General features: G+C 30.5%; 1 protein-coding gene across 1 annotated transcript in view; it reads left to right on the forward strand.

The window, feature by feature from the left end:
• The first annotated feature begins 621 nt into the window (after positions 1-621).
• The window catches only part of LOC126735205 (pikachurin), a 199,027-nt gene continuing 181,079 nt past the window's right edge, over positions 622-18,569 (forward strand). The window contains exon 1 of the mRNA XM_050439158.1: positions 622-1,038. Coding sequence (XP_050295115.1) covers positions 927-1,038 — 112 coding nt within the window. The 5' untranslated portion in view covers positions 622-926. The remainder of the gene's footprint in view (positions 1,039-18,569) is intronic.

The following is an 18,569-nucleotide window of genomic DNA, read 5'->3' on the forward strand; positions in this document are numbered from 1 at the left end:
TTTTTTTAAAAAAATCAACCCACGTTGCAAAAAAAATAACTCAAAAAAATATTTTTGAAACAACCCCTTACCCTTGCAAAAACTACCCTTTCTGATTTTTCAATTTAACCATTTGATTTAGGGCCTAAGTTTATGACAGAGATTTTTTTTTCGAAATTTTATCTCATTTTTTATACCTACAATTCCAAAAAAGGCCTTTTCTAAATTCACTTTAACTCCCTTAATACACATTTTTCACCCCATACTAATACAAACTTGTTTTACTATTTTTAGGATTACTATCATCCCCTTAATTTTTTAACATATTTTACCTACGCTTGGTTCGCTTCAATTTTCCAGATTTTTGCCCTCTTTCTTTACGCTTTCTGTTTAACCCATCATGAAAATCAAATAAGCGGAAAAATCAATAAATTAATTTACAATCGAGTTCGATATTCTTACAGCCCAATGGTTTGTATGTTTCCACCGCATCAATTTGGCAATAGATGCCGCCTTCGCACCCCACGGAAAGTGAAAACTTGTGTTTTCCAGGGTTATGCGAGGCTTGCGTGCTTGCACTTATATTTCCAGTATTGAGCGGACGGATCTCCTATATACTTTCAACCCTTCAGAGCGGATCAGTCGCGTAGTAGTGCGCACTGGACGAGAAAATTATTTGTCAGTAGTAAAGCGCCGACTATGCAACCTGGTCTAAAAAAAGTTCCTAAAATACAAAATTAATGTGTGAATTATCATAATTTTGTCCGTGCACCCTATCATCATTTCGGGACATTCAACAGTTTAGGCGTTTATAAATAGTTACAGGTTAAATTGCTCTGTGTATGTTCCGAATTGGTTTACGAGACCCTAGGGTGGTAATGTGCGACCGCAAAATCATCGGTAAAATTAAGGGCATTCGAATGTACTGACCGGTTGTTTTGAAAAGCATGCGAGCGTTTTGGGTGCCCCTTTTAGGGATCGTCTTTTTGTTATTGAATCCCGGATTTGCAAAGGACCAAGATGATATTCAGAAGTCACAGTTTGAAGCTGCCTTTCAAGGTAATTACTTAATTATTTACAAATCTAGAAAATAAATATAATTTGTTGGTTTCACTTTTTACTAAATTTGATTGGTTCATATGAGACTAAATAACTGTATTATTTCTTTTTTAATAATTTACCGAGTGTTTTAAATTTTAATTTTAATATAGAAATAGGGGTTGACATATATGAAAAGTCTATATAAACGGATTGTCTTATTGAAGATTAATAATTTATTAAATTAAGTTTTAATAAAAATAGTGGTAGTTAGAAATATTAGTAACTCATTTTTTTAAAGATTGAAGTACGGTTTTCTCCTAAAAAACGAAAGCAAACCGTTGCTCTTTACAGCTATTACATAGCACAAGAACTACTATGTAAAAAATATTTTTTAGGTGAAAATCAATGGAGTATTGCATTTTGTGATATAATATGCGAACTTTCCTGTTTAAGACTTCTAAGTTTAAATAATCCTTTGAGACTGGACATGTAACTCTTTATGTCCAAACTCATTGACACCTTCATTAACATCAATAAGCGATATAATATCGTCTACCTCAAATGGTCGCCAAGTCTATCTTGATAAACGAAAAATAATAATACATAAAACTAAAAGATTATCCTACCGATACGCTGAAATATCTATAGTGTCAGCATCGGGCTCTTTGCAAAACCGCCACGGCATAGTAGGCTATCGGTGGACCGCTATCTCGAGATAATTCTGGAAAAAAAATATGTTCCAAACTGTCCCCAGTCTGTCGGTCTTTTCGTCGACACACTTTCATCGTATTTATCGTTTGATCAGAATTGAGAATAAAACGACTATACTTATAATTAATTCTCTTATAACCAGGCTGAAGCTACCAGTTTCTAAATTTAACTCCTATTAATTCGATATCTAAAATGAGTAATATAATTATAGTGGAATGGCTAACTTTAGTAAAAAAAGGGTATATACGCTACTCATATATATCGGGACTTGCCTTTGAGACTATTCTTTGTTATTTGGATTTGGAGAATATTTTGGAATGAAATTTTATCATGAAGTCAATTAAACAAAGCCTCTACAAATATTTAAAAAAAAACATGACAAATATAAACATGAAATCATTTCAAGAAAGTACCACAATAATAGAATATTAATGAAAGTGAATAAATATTAATGACATCTTAACATAACTCTACATGAGTGTTACTTAAAAGCTAAATTTGGAAATAAGCAAAAGGAACCTAAAAAGTCCAAAGGCTTATGTTAGGTATTTCTCACAATTAAATCTAATGTTACATTTTAAAATAAACATTATTAAAAATTATACCTAATATATTATTATAATAATTATTCATTAGGACTATTACTAAAATATAACTATCATTGATATGTTGAGTTTACACTTAAAATAATTTTAAAGTATAAAATTATAAAAATGTAATTAGACTGAACTAAAGAATATCTTTAGACTATTTGTTTTAAGGCACAAAAACGAGAATGAATCTTTTTGAGATTTAATAAATCTTAAAGCATTTTTCTCGGACTATTCAGAATTATTTATTTTTGTTTGATTTGTTCTTTGATTCTAATATTTTTAATTTCTACTTCTAATACACGATTCGCGCCAAAAACCAACTTGCTAAAGTGTGTTTTTGAGGCTTTAAATGATGTTGTTTTTCATATTATTTCTGTGCCTGGTAGTGTGGTGATGATTTATAATGGAAGTTTATTTCTATTTTTACGTTGAGAAGTTAAGATCTTTGCATCATACAATTATCCAACATCAAAAACATTATAATGTTCATCGGTAGGAAATAACTGGGTTCTGAGAAAAATTAAAAGTTTTAAAAACATTATTTGAATATCTCTAGAGGCTTAACAAATTTATTGTATGTTCCTCCCTAACCAATTATTCCATATTATATATAAGATTGGACCAATATAAACTGGATAAACCGTTATTAATTGATTTTAATTTATTTAAAATACTTTTTAGTTTTTTGAAAAGATAGAGAAGCTTTATTACCCTATCACCAAGATGTTTATATGATTATTTCACTTAAGAAAGCGATGAATTTCCACGCCAAGATATTTAATAGAGTTTGCTTCATGAGTATTTGTGGGTTCTTGAGATAAACTAATTTCAACTGTTTGAAAGTTGTATAATTTAGGCCGCGTTAAACTAAATGCTATGTACTTTGTTTTTTTTTGAAATTTATAGGATTTTATCTAAAAATATGAGGTTTTTGCACTACGTAAATATGCAATTGGCTAAAGACAGCAAATAACAAACAAAAAGAGATCTTAATAATTAGAAGATCCCTCTCTACCTATTAATAATTCTCACCTAAATGCCAATGCTAAATGCTAAATAAACAAACTCTACTGCTCAGTTGCTACTCAGTTGGTTCAGGACATTCCATCTTCTTTGACAGACCCCTTAACTTATGATATCTTGTGAAATATCAAAAATAAACCTTATTCTTAGTGGGGAATTCCCTGACCTTTTAAAGCAGGCTATAGTTAATCCTTTTTTGAATGGAGAGGATACCGCTGCGATCCACCGGGCAATATCCTTACTGCCCCCACTTTCTAAAATTACAGAAAAACTACTTAAAAAGAGAAAAGACATAAACCGATTCCAAGCGATCTATCGGTTTTAACCGTGGTTAAAGCCCTTGGTTGACCTTGAACCGTCCCTTTATAACATAACCAATCGTGTCCGCTTGGACGTGTTTGGTTGAAGAAACTTCGTAATTTGTCAGCTGTCGCTGTCATCATTTTGTTTGTTTGTAAATAATACCCCAGACGCCAGTAATGATATACGTAATTAGTTCTTAAACATAAATATCAAAAAAGAAAACTTATTATCCATAATAAATTTTGTGATCTTTAAAAAGGAAATAATTTGTTGTTTGTTTTTATTTTTTCCCGCACTTATTTCAATATCTTTGACATTTGATGTTTAGAAAACAGCTCCGGACGTGGGTAATTACTGTTCCAAATTGATGACGTATAAAGGGCTAATTGGTGACGTCACGTATCTCAACACGGTTAGAACTACAACCGCTTGGACGTCTTTAGTTAATACCATTTAGGAACGGTAATTTTCGATAGACCGCTTGGAATCGGTTATATTTTAAACTAGTCCCAATTTCAATTCCGACTGTACAAGAATAATAATAATGCCATTTTCCATATACTTAAAACACTATCTGGGTCTTAATACCGGAGAACTCGCCGCGGCAGTTTTTTGTGACCTGGCCAAAGCATTCAATTGTGTATCTCATGGTATTCTGCATCGACAACGTGAAATATGTTAGATGCTTTATGTTAAAGGGGTTGATATCAACCTCTCGACTAGATGTCAAATAGTTTGTTTTGATCGATTGTAGTTCTTAACAAATGACCATATTTCTCCTTTGTCCACTCACAATATTTTCAGTTTTCTGGACAGGGTCTTCTTGATACAGCTTCCTGAATAAAATGGACCTGTATCTCCAGTTTACATCATAAAAATTTGTTACTTATTTTGACAGGCACAAAATAATACTACTGTTCTTCTTTAATAAAATATAATGCATTTTCTTTAATAAGATATGATAAGATAAATTATGCAGATTACGGATATTTGAGAACAAGGCAACAACATTGCAACACTGTTCGCCTTGTTGATTCCACCAACATAAGAAATCATTACCAGTGACGCCGTCAAAAAATACATGAAACATATTTATTAATAATGGATTATGCTTTAAATTATAAACAATATTACCGTTTATAAACTTTTTTGCTATGGGCAACGAGCTGGCTTTTTAGGGAAGCAAAATTGTTTTTATTTTTTTAAGCGGAAACCACGCCACAGATAAAAAAAATCAAAAGATCAAAAAGCTAAAAAGATGCTAAAAAGTGATTCCGGATTTAAAAAATAATTTTTATTTTAAGAAAAAGCAGTGGCGTAGTATTTTTTTCACTAAAAATATTCAATAGAAGACCAGTAGGGACGCCACTGGTAGAGAAAATATTTTCTTTGCACATCAAAAAATGCGTAACTAAATTTCATAAAAATGTCTAAAATATTTTTTAAGTTATTATTAAAAAACTAATTTTTTTTTAACTTTAACACCCTGTATTTCAAAAGTTAAGACGTTAAGTACATATGTTCATAAAAACTTTTTTTCTTAAAATGGGTCCAGGAGTTACCCCCCTAAATATTAGCACGTCTTTAAGGAACACACTGTATACAAAATAACAGTTCTAATAAAAAAAATTGTGGCAAAGAAAACTAGTCATAAAAATATCTACAAACAAATTCTTAGGCTAATTACTTAATTTTTTTTAACTTAAGAGCTAAATGTAAAACAGAACCTAAAGGACAATCCAGCTTATTTCTGGAGATACATTAATTATAAAAAACTCAAATAAAGTTCTTAATAACATGTACCTTTAAAATCAAACTTCAGGTAATACCCGAAACATAAATAACTTGTTTGCTGAATATTTTTCTAGTATATCTGATTCAGCCACATGCCAATTGCACAAAACAGGCCTATGTTTAAAAGCGAACTTTTTTCATAATATTAAAATCTTTGAAATTTATGAGGGGAAATCTCAACTTAAAAATTACTATGAATAGGACCAGATAATATTCTAAATTACTTTCTGAAACAAGCATCATTGCTCATTACAAACATTGCTCATTCACTATTTTCAAAGCCTTATCTTTGCTGTTTATTTATCGTTGACATCATGTATCTTCCCCACTAGATGGAAAGAAAGTACTTATGTAACACCTATTTTTAAAGATGATGATTATTGTGTGTCAATGATCGACTTTTTGAAGATGACTTATAGTTATTAAGTTATATAGATGTATAACGTCTATCGCTGTTGCGTCAAACCGGAAAACAATTTTTTTAAATGATTTTTTATTTTTTCTTAGTAGTTGATTGATAATTAACAATAGCTATTCCTTGTCGATGATTAAAATTTAGAATATCTAAAGTATTTTTTAAATTTTAGTCTAAATCATTCTTCGCGGTCTTTTTATCGGCATTCTTATTATTTAACCGAGCACAGTCGCACACATCACTAGTCTAGTTCTGTATTGATTCTGTTTGAAAAAAATGGGCATTTATTATCATATAAACTACTGACCAAATAAATTGCTCTTAATACAAATACACGCGAGTGAATTCTTCAAATAAGTACCGCTTCAACCTTATCAGGTAGCTCTAAATAGTTGCAAACACATCTTGACAGATTATGGAACTGGAGTATAAAACATAATCTTATAATAAATATTGATAAACGCTTTTATATTAGTTTTAGATATTAAAGAGTACAAACAACTATCTCGTGAATAATATTAACCTAAACTAAAAAATTAGAAAACTTGGCATCACTTTTATCAAAAGCATTTATTTGAATGATTATATGCCACAGATTACTTTAAAAGGTCCTAAATTTCTTAGTTTTATATTGGAAATATTAGTGAGTTTCCAATTTATGTAACGAAATGTGTATATTGTTCTCTTATACGCTTTTAACTCGCAAATGTCGCGCGGTGAGCCCGCCGCTTGCGCCACCGAGATGATTCGGGAATGACGGACAACAGCTGGTATATTCGTAGCGGTTAAGATTGTTGCAGTAGTAGTATAGGCTCCTCCTCATATAGATACGTAGCTCATAACAGATTCTGCAATAGAAATATACAACAATTTGAGAAGTTTTCTAATGTCTTAAATCTGTCTGTTTTCTTCGGTTTCTAATTTGGTGTCTTGTCGACTAGGTCACGCAGTTTAACGTTTGTGCTTCTAGATGCTTCTCAATTTTAAAATTCTGATCGATGATACCACCCAAATAATTAATATGTTCTACTTTTTTTATAACTTTAGTACACTGACATGGAGTCTCTCGCGATAAAAATTTGAGTATGAACGTTTATATTATCAATCCGATAATTATGTAAGTCAAGTACGTTGAAACACATAAACTTTGCTTTTTCTGTATTAATCGCTAAACGATTTTCACTCAACCATTCACAACTCTTAGCAAATTCAGTTTTAGCTAGTTCTACTGTTACGTTCCAGGTATTTTCTTGTAGGAGAAGAGCCGTGTTATTTATTTTTAACAGTACAGCTCAATAGTATAAACCATTTACAGAGCTAAAGATATAATAAAAATATACACAAACCAATATATTCTCCACAATATCATAGTATAAACTATATTTTAATAACTTATAATCCTAAAATTATATAAAAATAAGCAACCACAAATTAACAACCCCAAAAAAAATTCACATCTGTATACCCAAATCTCAAAGAGAAAAAAAAAACAAAAATAAGTTAATTAGATAAATTTAAAAACGCTCTTACAACTTGGGCACCAGAGCATACAAATAAATCACAAGATTGTGAGATTCTATTAGTGTTTATCATAGAAACTACTAGGAAAATTTGCCTTTTTAAAATTGTACGATTTTTGATGAACATGTTCCCAAAAGACATATTTTTCTTAAACAAATTTATATCAATTGATAAGGCATCTTGAGCGACAATTGGTAACTCATCATGGCTGATTCTACATTCAGCACTATAAGATGCCAAATTCAACAGCCTATTAGACTGACTTAACACATTATTTAACTTATTACCTTGCTTTAACTCAAAACATGACAAAAGTTAATTAACAGAGGTGCTCTTGCTATCCCGTTATCGTATCATATAAGTTTGCTTGATATATTAATATTTAGCAAATAGTTAATGTACAGGTACACTAAAAACCAAAGCGGTCCAATTGTATTTCCATGAGGGGGCATATTACATTGCATTATTTTTAACCATTATATAAACTTTATGTAAAACACTATCAAACACTTTTGCCAGATATAAAAATATTGCTTTTTAAGCTTAAGTTTTTTATTTTTATAGTACTGTAAATAAACTTTGTTACTTCATAAAGTGCGTCATCCGTGGATCTATCTTATCGAAAAACAAACGGCTTGAGTGAAAAATTTTTGAATTTTTCTATGTGACTTGTCATTCTGTCTTTTATACAAGTTTTCAGTAATTTAGCTATGTTTTTAATCTAAGATACAGGATGATAATTTCCAGGCAAGTATGTTTCTTTTCCTTTGTATATAAGGAATACGACCGACTTTTTCAATTCGCACTTAATAATTCCAGTAAGAATTGAGCAATTGAAAATATGAGTCAAAGCTATATTCTCATCAACTGTGGGAGCTAAATTATTTTTTAATTCATTTATATTCTTAATTAATTTTTCCTGTCATAGGTGTCATAAATAAACTAGAAAAGAAAAGAAGGGTAGTTTCTCCGTTACTGATTTACCAATATTTATAAAACTTTAATATCTTGTTGTAAAATATATTTATTTTCCTTCAGTAAACTATTCATATTGCTTTTATTACTTTGACCACAGTAAAATTCCATAGATTTAGCTACAAAATATATCCATTTGAACTCACCCTTGGATACAAAAATTTTAAAGATCGCTATGACTTTTAAGAAAATTAATTCAAAATTCCACAGAAATAAAGGTTTCCTTTTAAATACTCTTATTATATATACTCTCTATAATAATCTAACCTTAATTATAATAACAATAATAATAATAATATAGCAGAACACATTACTGTAACAAGATCAGAGCACACAGCCATTAAAGTTAACACATGGAAGCAGAAGGCAATACACGGAAAGCATCCTCACGAACTTAATGCCGAGCATGTCGATTATAAAACGTCGAACTACTGGTTGACTCGTGGAGATCTATTTCCTGAAACTGAAGGCTTTATGATGGTTATACAAGACCAAGTAATTGCTACAGGAAATTACCTCTTGTGACTACCTTCTAAGTGACATAGCAGTGCTAAATACCAATATTATCCTAGAAACGACACACACTAAACTTGCTAAATACACAGATCTAGCTCACGAGATAAAACAACAATGGAGGCAAGATAATGTATTTATACTTCCTCTAGTTATTTCATCCACTGGAATTGTCCCTTTAACACTATCTAAAAACCTTAACGCATTGGGTCTTTCCTCCTGGACGATTGTCACTATAAAGAAATCTGTTATACTAAATACATGCAACATTGTTTGAAAATTCCTAAATCTACAATAGCAAAATTCATCTTGCCTTCAGGTAGATGAAATTGACAACACCGCTATCAGCGAGCTAAAAAAAAAAATAATAATAATAAAGTTTATTTGTCATCACTTTCAATGGAAACATCTGAATTATAAAATAATTAAAGTAGAAGTTAACAATATATCATATAATACTATTACAACTTTAGTTTAGTTAATCAAATAAATACACAAGAATTACAATACATACAAAGGATCATAACAATAATTAACTCCAAACAGCTAATTTAAAACAGGCGTGAGTTTAATGTCTGCGATATGTGGTTATAAAATTCATCAAATGAATAAAAGGGATTTTCACACAATAATTGTTTGTTTAAATCTAGATTTAAATACTGGGGTAATATGACTTTATCTGAACCAGCTGAGTTGTATTGAAATATTACACTGTACTGAATAGCTGATTGTACATATGCATAATAGTATGATAATAAACACTCCAAACACAACTGGTCTCTCAAATACCTTTATTATCATATTGAAAAGTTAGTAGGGGGAAATGTTTGTTTGAATGAAAAGCTTGTTTCCTTGCCGTATGGATTCATTTTCGGCAATAAGAATATAAGACGTATCATCAGCAAACTGAAAAATTGAATTATCATGTCAAAGGCTTTTGAATAATCAGAAAAAAACGGAACTTACAAGGTGGCCTCTGCCACATTGTTCCACTATCTTGTTCACAAAACAAAATATTGCATTTATCGTCGACCTTTTAGGTAAAAAACAAACTGGTTCATAGGAAAAAACATTTTTTTGTTGGAAAAAGTGAAGTAACCTATCATATATTGCACTTTCTATTATTTTTGAGAACACAGACAAAAGAGAAACAGGCCTGTAATTATTGCAGTCCTGTTTATTGCCTTTGTTTTTATAGATCAGGATAACTTTGGCTTTTTTTAACGCATCAGGTAACACCATTCTTGCTCGAAACATGCATTCAATATTATTATGTCATTTGTCATATTATGTCAGAAACTATTTGTAATGTGGTTGCCGGTATTTCATCAATTCCTGTTAAATATTTAGGTGGAGACGCATTATAATACCTTTAAATTCTTCTGGTATACAAGAAGTTATGTATATATAGTGTCTTGTATACTTTTATCTAATTTCATAGGGAAAACATCAGAATAAATGTTTTTGGGTTGATAATCTATAATTTTGCTGACTAAGACTTTGCTAGTATTCACTTGCCCAAAGTTATTCCGAAATATTTCAGCTACTAATTTAGGATTTTCAACAATTTTATTTTCGTGTGATAGAGTAAGAGGATCTTTACTCGTACTAGACCGCAAGCCTTTATTTATGAGACCCCACATACTTTTAGACTTATTTTGAGAAGTGCTTTACGATAATTATTCAAAAAATTTTGGTATTCTTTTTTTTCCCATTTGTATTTATCCGAAATATTCTGGGAACCTGTTCTTTTATACAGATCATACCAATCTCTTACAGTTTGTGACCACTTACTCATTTTGGGAGTGACTCAATAAGCCCTTCTAGAACCCAGGTGCTGTTTTTTAATGGAATACTGGCATCAAAATATCGAAAGCAAATCTGGAAAAATATGTCATACATCCTACTGGCATCCTGGCACTTGACCAATCTTCTGAAAGTAAATCATCGCGAAATATTCTCAAATTTATATCATTACAGCTTCTTCTAAGTACTTTACCAAAATCCTTATTATTTTCTAAGTTTCAGTAAAAGGGCGTGATGATCAGAGAACTCACACTTTTTTAGATCCAAGCAAATTTCGCTACTATCATAATTAGAGCAAATATAGTCTATCTGTCTTGAACCCTTATTACCCACTCTGGTACATTGTGACCTATGTGAGATAATATTAAACGACGTCTTTATTCTTTAGGCTATCGGTTTTAGGCCAATATTATGAATCAGATTTTTTTTTGATGTACGAGAAGTTGGAATGTTAAAAGAATTTAAGTCAATAGTGCATTTATAATTACTACTACTTTTATTTAAATCTATGCCGGTTTTGTCCATAATAACATCTTTAAGATCGTCTACACTCTCGTTTATTTTACCTATCTCAATACATTCACCCGCAATTTGTGCATCACTGCTAAACTCAACTGTTTTTATAAAAAATAGATTTTTGTGCCTTTAAAAGTGTGCCTTTTAGTATAAATTATTTTGTTTGCACACTTTAAATTATTTATTTTAAAATCTCTTGCCTCACAGGGCTCTTTTGGAGTTTCAAATTTTATTTTTATCATTTAAACTAAATACAGAATATTATTATATATGATATTATTATGATATTATTATATTTCCTTTAAATCCATTTTTCTAATTTGCAATATAATTGCAACAAAAACGTTAAAATACTTTTACGTTTTTGTTAAAAACTTTTTTCAATAACATTTATCTTTAAGTAATTAGAGCAAAATGTCTTCCTGATGTTATTATCTTTATGTGAATAAAAAGATGCGTTACTTTAAAATGCTATTGATGTTTTAATTATTAACCGACTTTAAAGAGCGCTGCGAGGTGGCATTACAAGCCAGTGGTTGAGACGTAAGGGGACGAAAAAATAAGGTGGCACGATTCTTGATTTCACGATTCACGATTCTGGATATAATAATTTCAAGGGTCTTCATAAAAACGAATGTTAATCTTATGGTTCTGTAAGACTTGGCTAGATTAAAGTCCCTTCTTCCCGCTTTGGGAATAAAGACTACATTTATAAGTCTCAAAGTCTGTAGAACGAAGTAGCTAGAGGCCTATTCCTTAATTGCTTATTCTCTGCGGTAATTAGGATAAGCCCTAAGAATTTCTACATTTGAGAGATATCTCGTAAACCTAATAAAAACCTCTCGTAATAAAAAGTTTTTTGATTTTAAATATGTTCATTTCAGTTAATTTTGCATGCTTTTCTCTGCGTTTGTCTAACTACATATTCTTATGTCTTCGCTACAGGTACCGCTATCTAAAAAAGAAATATGAGGAATTACTTTAAAATCCTAAATATGAATGCTACAAAAAAAATCTCAAGCACCTGATCCCACAAAAAGCTCTTGGACTAATATGGAAAATAATTTGTCAGGTACGACAACCGTTGGAAAAAATATCAATATTCGAATTAATATATTAAAGATTTATTATATTACTTCAAAAGGATATATAAATGAGAATTCAACTTTTTCATCTATTCTTATATCACCGTTTGGTTTTCTTAATAGTGTTTGGATCATCGGGAAAAAGTGTTTTTGTTCTATAACTTGTCCAATTAAATAAGAAAAAAATCACTTTACTCTTATACTCTTTTAATTAATAAACTGAGGTAAGGATATATAAATGAGAAGTGTAAATGATCGAGAGGTAGATAGTAGGTTTGTTCTCACAGCAGTAAGAAACATGTTTTTGACAAATAAATTTTATTAATAGAAAAAATGGGTTTGCACAGAAATTTCTGATCGGTTTCAAATAAAAAGTTTAATTCTCACACAAATTTCTGATCGTTATCTGATAGTCAGACTTGTTTTCAGACTTATTTCAAGCAAAGCATCAGAGAATTTGTGTAGCCAGTCAACGCCGATCTTCTGAATATAAACATAATCTCTAAATTGTTGTTTGTGTTTTGCCGTTTTTTATAATCCCTGGAATTCGTTTTGAAATTGTATTTTAATTTATTGTAATTGTCTAAAATACGCATTAAAGAAACGAGTGATATTGGATTGTCAGAAGAATCTGAATTATTAGTATTTTCTGATTTCGACTTAGAATATTTACTTGAAGAACGACAACGAAAGACCCAAAAATTAAAGCTATTTAGATGAAACTGTGTCAATTTAATAGAATAGAATTTCTCGACCATTTTAGAGTAAGCCCTGAAGCAGCAAATAATTACAGAATTTTAAACTCTGTCAATTATATACACCTGATGTAAGGTTGTTATGTAAATTTGTTTTTGTTTAATTTTTTTCATATTTCCCACTGGCATAATAAAGTGAGGTTAATTTTCTTACTCTTTATCTTTTAAATTGGACTCCATCTAAGCAGCTACCCGTATTTGATCGCATGGTTTTACATAAATCCGAAGTTGTAATATTTGACGCATGCGTAAAATATTATAACTTCAAATTTGCAGTAAGAACAAACCTAGTGTACACTCTGTAAAGTTTAGGATTTTATGCTATATTATGCTTAACATGAAAAAAGCCCTGTAATATTGGAACGTAATATTTAGATTATATTCTTCTTTTTGTGATATTTTAAATCTTAAAAATATGTTAACGTTTCAACAAAGAAGTTTTATTATGAGTCTTTTTTAAGATATTAAGTGAGTTTTTGGAAAAACTAGATCTTGTGAAAAAAAAATCCTAAATTAAAGAAAATTATTAGAAGCATTCCTAAAATAAATATCAGCATATCGTATATATAATATTAAAAAAATATCTTAACATTAACACGGCTTTGACGACCCCGGCAGCGCCTTGAGTATACAACTGCCTATACTTGGATTACCGAACAGATGGAGTGGTCACGTGATCGTTCTGTGCCGGAGGTGTGGCTTAGAGCCTCGATAGGGTTCATGACTTGGGGTTTTATTTAATTTTATTAGTCGAGCGGCTTTAGATCTTTTTGTTTAGAAGTTGAGATTGTGTTTATTTTTTTGTTAATTTGTTAACAAATAATGGCTGACGCGCCACGTACACCCCATTGTCACCCTCCAAGAAAAGAGTACGAAAACATTTGACCATTGCTGAAAAGGAAGTGATTATGAACATATATAAAACATTTTATAACAAGCATCCAGCATACAACAAAGTGCAAACAGTCCAGTTTACAGCAGAAGCAGCAGGTAATAAATATTTTTAATATACAATGTGTCCCAGGATGAGCGAATTTATACGTGAAAATTACAAAAAATGTTGGGGTTAAAATTTGACCATTTGGCATCCAGCCCTGCTTGATTAAAAAATAAAATTTAGCATATTATTATTTAAGTAGGTAAAGTGGAGGGTAAAGGCGTAATTCTAGGCAAGATATAAATAAAGTTTATAAGAAAAGGTTGTTTAGAATGCAAAATTATGCCCGAATACCGGATTTCACAAGCATAGACCTACTTTGATTTTTACGTTTTGTGTACCAATGAATTTTTTTATTCATATTTAATTATTAGCGATTGAAATTTGTAAAAATCAAAGTAGGCCTATGGTTATGAAATTCGATATTCGGGCATAATTTTGTATTCTTTTCGGTAAACCCCAATATATTAACATAACTTTGCATAACACAATACTTAAAAGGGATTATTATATCATTACCTGGCACAACCTCAAAATCGGTTAGGACTCATTTTATAGGCGACCGTATTATATTTAAAAAAAAAGCTGCTTACGATGCAAAGCTGTACGGTAAAATCATTTAAAATAAGTAGGCATAATTCTCCTCGTCTAAATCTGCCAAGGTTGCATCGATGGGCGGGCCTATATTTCGCGCACATCATTTACTCCATCTGTTCGGTAATCCGACTATAGCAGTCGTCTCTCCCTGGGTTCGAGTCTCCAGACTTAGTATGGGCGTTTGTGAGTATCCGACTTAGGGCCGGTATTATAAATATTTTTTAAAAGTTAACTTTAACTTTAACCATTGAGTTACCCTTAACAATAAAATGTCAGTTTTATAAACGTCCCTTTTCTTCTTCTTTGTCTTTGAGATGTTATTAGAGATATGTACAACTGTCTGAAAAGATTTTTCATGTTTTTGTTTTGGCTTGGCTTGGCCGTAGATAGAAAGGCTCTACAAGCTAAAGATAATTTCGTTTTTTTACCGCCATTTATATGTCGAGGAATAGAAGCTTTTTCAGCATTAGGTTATATTCAAAATTAGCGACAGAATATATTATGTCAAACACCAGGATTTTTTTTTATAAAGTTAACTTTAACTGATACCCCATCCACCCGATAAAGTTAACTTCTACATTTTAAAGTTAACTGTGACATGTGACGTTATTCCACAAGTTAACTTTCAGTTATCTGTCAAAATAGTTTCATAATACCGGCTCTTAGTTTTAAGTCGGGCATATGGTATAAATATAACATTAATTCTAGTGGCTGCATGCGTACAGTGCAAAGCCAGGCATTTGTCGAATTTAAAAAAAATTAAATTAACAACGCTATACTTTTTTGAATAATGCCAAAATGTTAAAAAATAGGGAATTCTTTAAGACGAATGGATATATCAGTCTGCTAATACCAGAAACAAAAACAGTTTCCACGTACCTCTATATATTATTCAAATAAAATACATATAAATTAAGAGTTTCTTCCGTAATGGTACCTGTTATATTTTATTAAATTTGTTTTTATTTTACATTATTGGCTAGTTAGTTAAGTGTTTTTAAAGTTATAATAATTTGGGTAATTTCATTTTGCCTTCTTGCCTCATGGAAAATAGATGAATAGATAAATAAATAGCAAAATATACATTTTCAAAAAATTTTGGAGATTGCCTTTGTTCTATAACGCTTTTATAAAAGGTGAAAACACAAAATCTACAGCATCACAGTTGTCATAAAACTTTACTAGCGTCAACTTGACGGTGACAGTTATACTATTCTGATTTAGTTTTAATTATTTTCGTTTTGATCAATGTGATGTTACGCAATTTATACATGTTGATAAGGTTTATTTTCAATGTTTTTTATGAAATGCAGATAAAAAATTCGACTTAATACGATATTTTAATAAGAGAAGAAGCATAAAAACCAATAATTTTGACGTTTTATTTTAACGTAACTGTAATAATTTTCGAAGTCGTCAACAATTATATAAGATTGTTAATATATATTAAACTTGTAGCAACCTGTAGGTAGATTTCTATTTCGCGCAAAAGTTAAATATTTTAGCACAATTTAATTACTACAACTATATATTTACATCTTTCGTTCTATATAATGGTACATTCGAGAATTGTCTATGTATTTTAAGCTCCGTGAAATTTAAAAGACACAGATCTTTTTTAGGGTATATGTTTTTGATATATCAATACTCCACATATTTCCCTTTCCTTTGCAAAATTATGTTTTTGTCAGTATAGTATGAGTATAGCATAGATATTAAAATATTAACTGTCGAGCATCTAAAATTGTAGATATATCTGGGCAACATCGCGTCGTAAGTATAATTGGTAAGCTTCACACTTACACCTTTACGACGGTTTACATTTTTATATTCTTGTCTTGTATCAAAACAGTTTGCACGTTTGCAAACAGTTGGCCCATCGAAAACAGTCCAGTAAAGTTTACTGCTTTGAATGTGAAAATGAAGAAAATTCTCGACCCTGTATACTTGTTTTCAGAGGGGCATACATATTTATAAATAGTAGTATTTTTTTTGTCCTTACTACAATTGGTCACTTGACGTCAATAGAAGATTCATCGTAGGAAGCATTAGGAGAAGGACTAAAAATTTGATATTTTAAGTTTACTTGCAATCTAATTAATTCATGTTTTTTTCTAAACATTTTATGACTTCATTGTTTCGTCTTGCCGAATTAGATTTATCCTTTAAAACACAAGTAGATTTACAAAAACTCTATCGCACTTTTTACAATGTACAACATGATATAGCTTTAACGCTGTGATGCTAGCACATCGAGGATTATAACAGACTGCAGGTTAGTTCAAGCTAATTTAATAAATATAAAATATAGATTTTAAGATTTAATTAAAAAAAAACAAAGTGATAAAAATATGTAAAATTTAATGTTTGAGTCGTTGAATATCAGAGGATCAAATAAGAATTTACTTTTCCGATATGTAAATCAGTTTGTTTAGAGAATTGCAATATTTAATATTCCTAAAGGCAAAACTAATTAAAGGGTAGATTAGCTATTTTTCATATACTCCGACCTGAATAATGTAGAGATCCTAAAAAATAGAGTTTTTGACTGGATTTTATTCAAGTAATGACGTAGCGTGGACAGATACAGAAATATTTTGCGAGTGGGTTTACTAGGTCTTGTGCTGCTCTCAGAGGTACATAATTATTGTGGTTGTTAAACAGCAACCCATCCTTAAACCTTAATTATTTAAAATTACAGTCAGCAAGAATAACTTCACACTTTTGTGAAACAACACTAAAACACCAACTTTTTTTAATATTTCAGCAATTAATTCCTCGTACAGTGTAATAATAGACCATAACAACAAAAATAGGAATTTACAGGTAACAGATCACACTTAGATTGGTACAAATATTAGACAAAAATTAATAATGATACACACAGCTATCTAAATACAAATACAGTGCATCCGTAAAGCAGCGGATAAATTCAATAAAAATGAAATGGACGTTTGTGAAAAAAAAACCGAACCCGTCGATTTTAATATTAGGTTTAGGGTTTTTCTACGTGGAAATTAAATATACAGGGTGACTAAAAAAAGGTATGATGTCATCATACCTTTTTTTAGTCATTACACTTATATCTCCCTGATATTCTGGATCATGTCACTCATAAATTGTTGTTTGGAGGATATTTTCCAAGGGCTTGGCGTGAGTCAGTGGTATGTCCGATTCCCAAATCCTCCATTGCGACTGATAAGTTTGCTTCCCGTAATCTCCAAGGTTCTCGAAAGAATAGTCTATATGCAGCTGTCATAATTTTTAATGTCAAATAATATCCTCTCTTCAGTCTGGCTTTAGGAAACATCATAGTACAGCTAGTTTACTTCTAAACGTCACCGATAATATCATGCGAGCTCTTGACAAAAAGATTTCAGCAATTATGATAGCTCTTGATTTCTCGAAAGCATTTGATGTCATCAATCATGATTTGCTTGAAGCGAAACTGAAATATAATGGCTGTAGTGATGTTGTTTTGTCCTTTTTTAAAACTCATTTGTGTCGTAGAACCTAACATGTGAGGGTAATTAATGAATATTCTGCTTCGAAAAATATTATTTTTGGTGTCCCACAAGGGTCGATTCTAGGCCCATTATTATTACTTACATATACTTATATATATATATACTTATACTATATATACAAACATTATTTTGACTTGGGTAATTTTAAAAACATGGCTGATTAATATTGACTATTAACGCTGATATGAACCTAATAAATCAATTTTAAAAGAGCATTCACCTTGTCATTAATCCTAATAAAACAACAATGGTTTTGTTCTCAAACCGAGGATCAGATAAAAATATAATGGAAACTGTTCACATTCAATTAGATAACGAAAGTACTTTGTTCTCTGATACTGTGAAGGTTCTGGGACTGAAAATGGACAGTTCTTCAAGGTTTAATATAGTTATATTAAATAGAATTATAAAAATTAAAAATAGGATTATTAATTAATATAATATAGTAGGAATATGTTAATACTCTTCTGCAGAGCTG

The sequence above is a fragment of the Anthonomus grandis genome, chromosome 4 (genome assembly GCF_022605725.1).
Source record: "Anthonomus grandis grandis chromosome 4, icAntGran1.3, whole genome shotgun sequence".
NCBI classification, from domain to species: domain Eukaryota; kingdom Metazoa; phylum Arthropoda; class Insecta; order Coleoptera; family Curculionidae; genus Anthonomus; species Anthonomus grandis.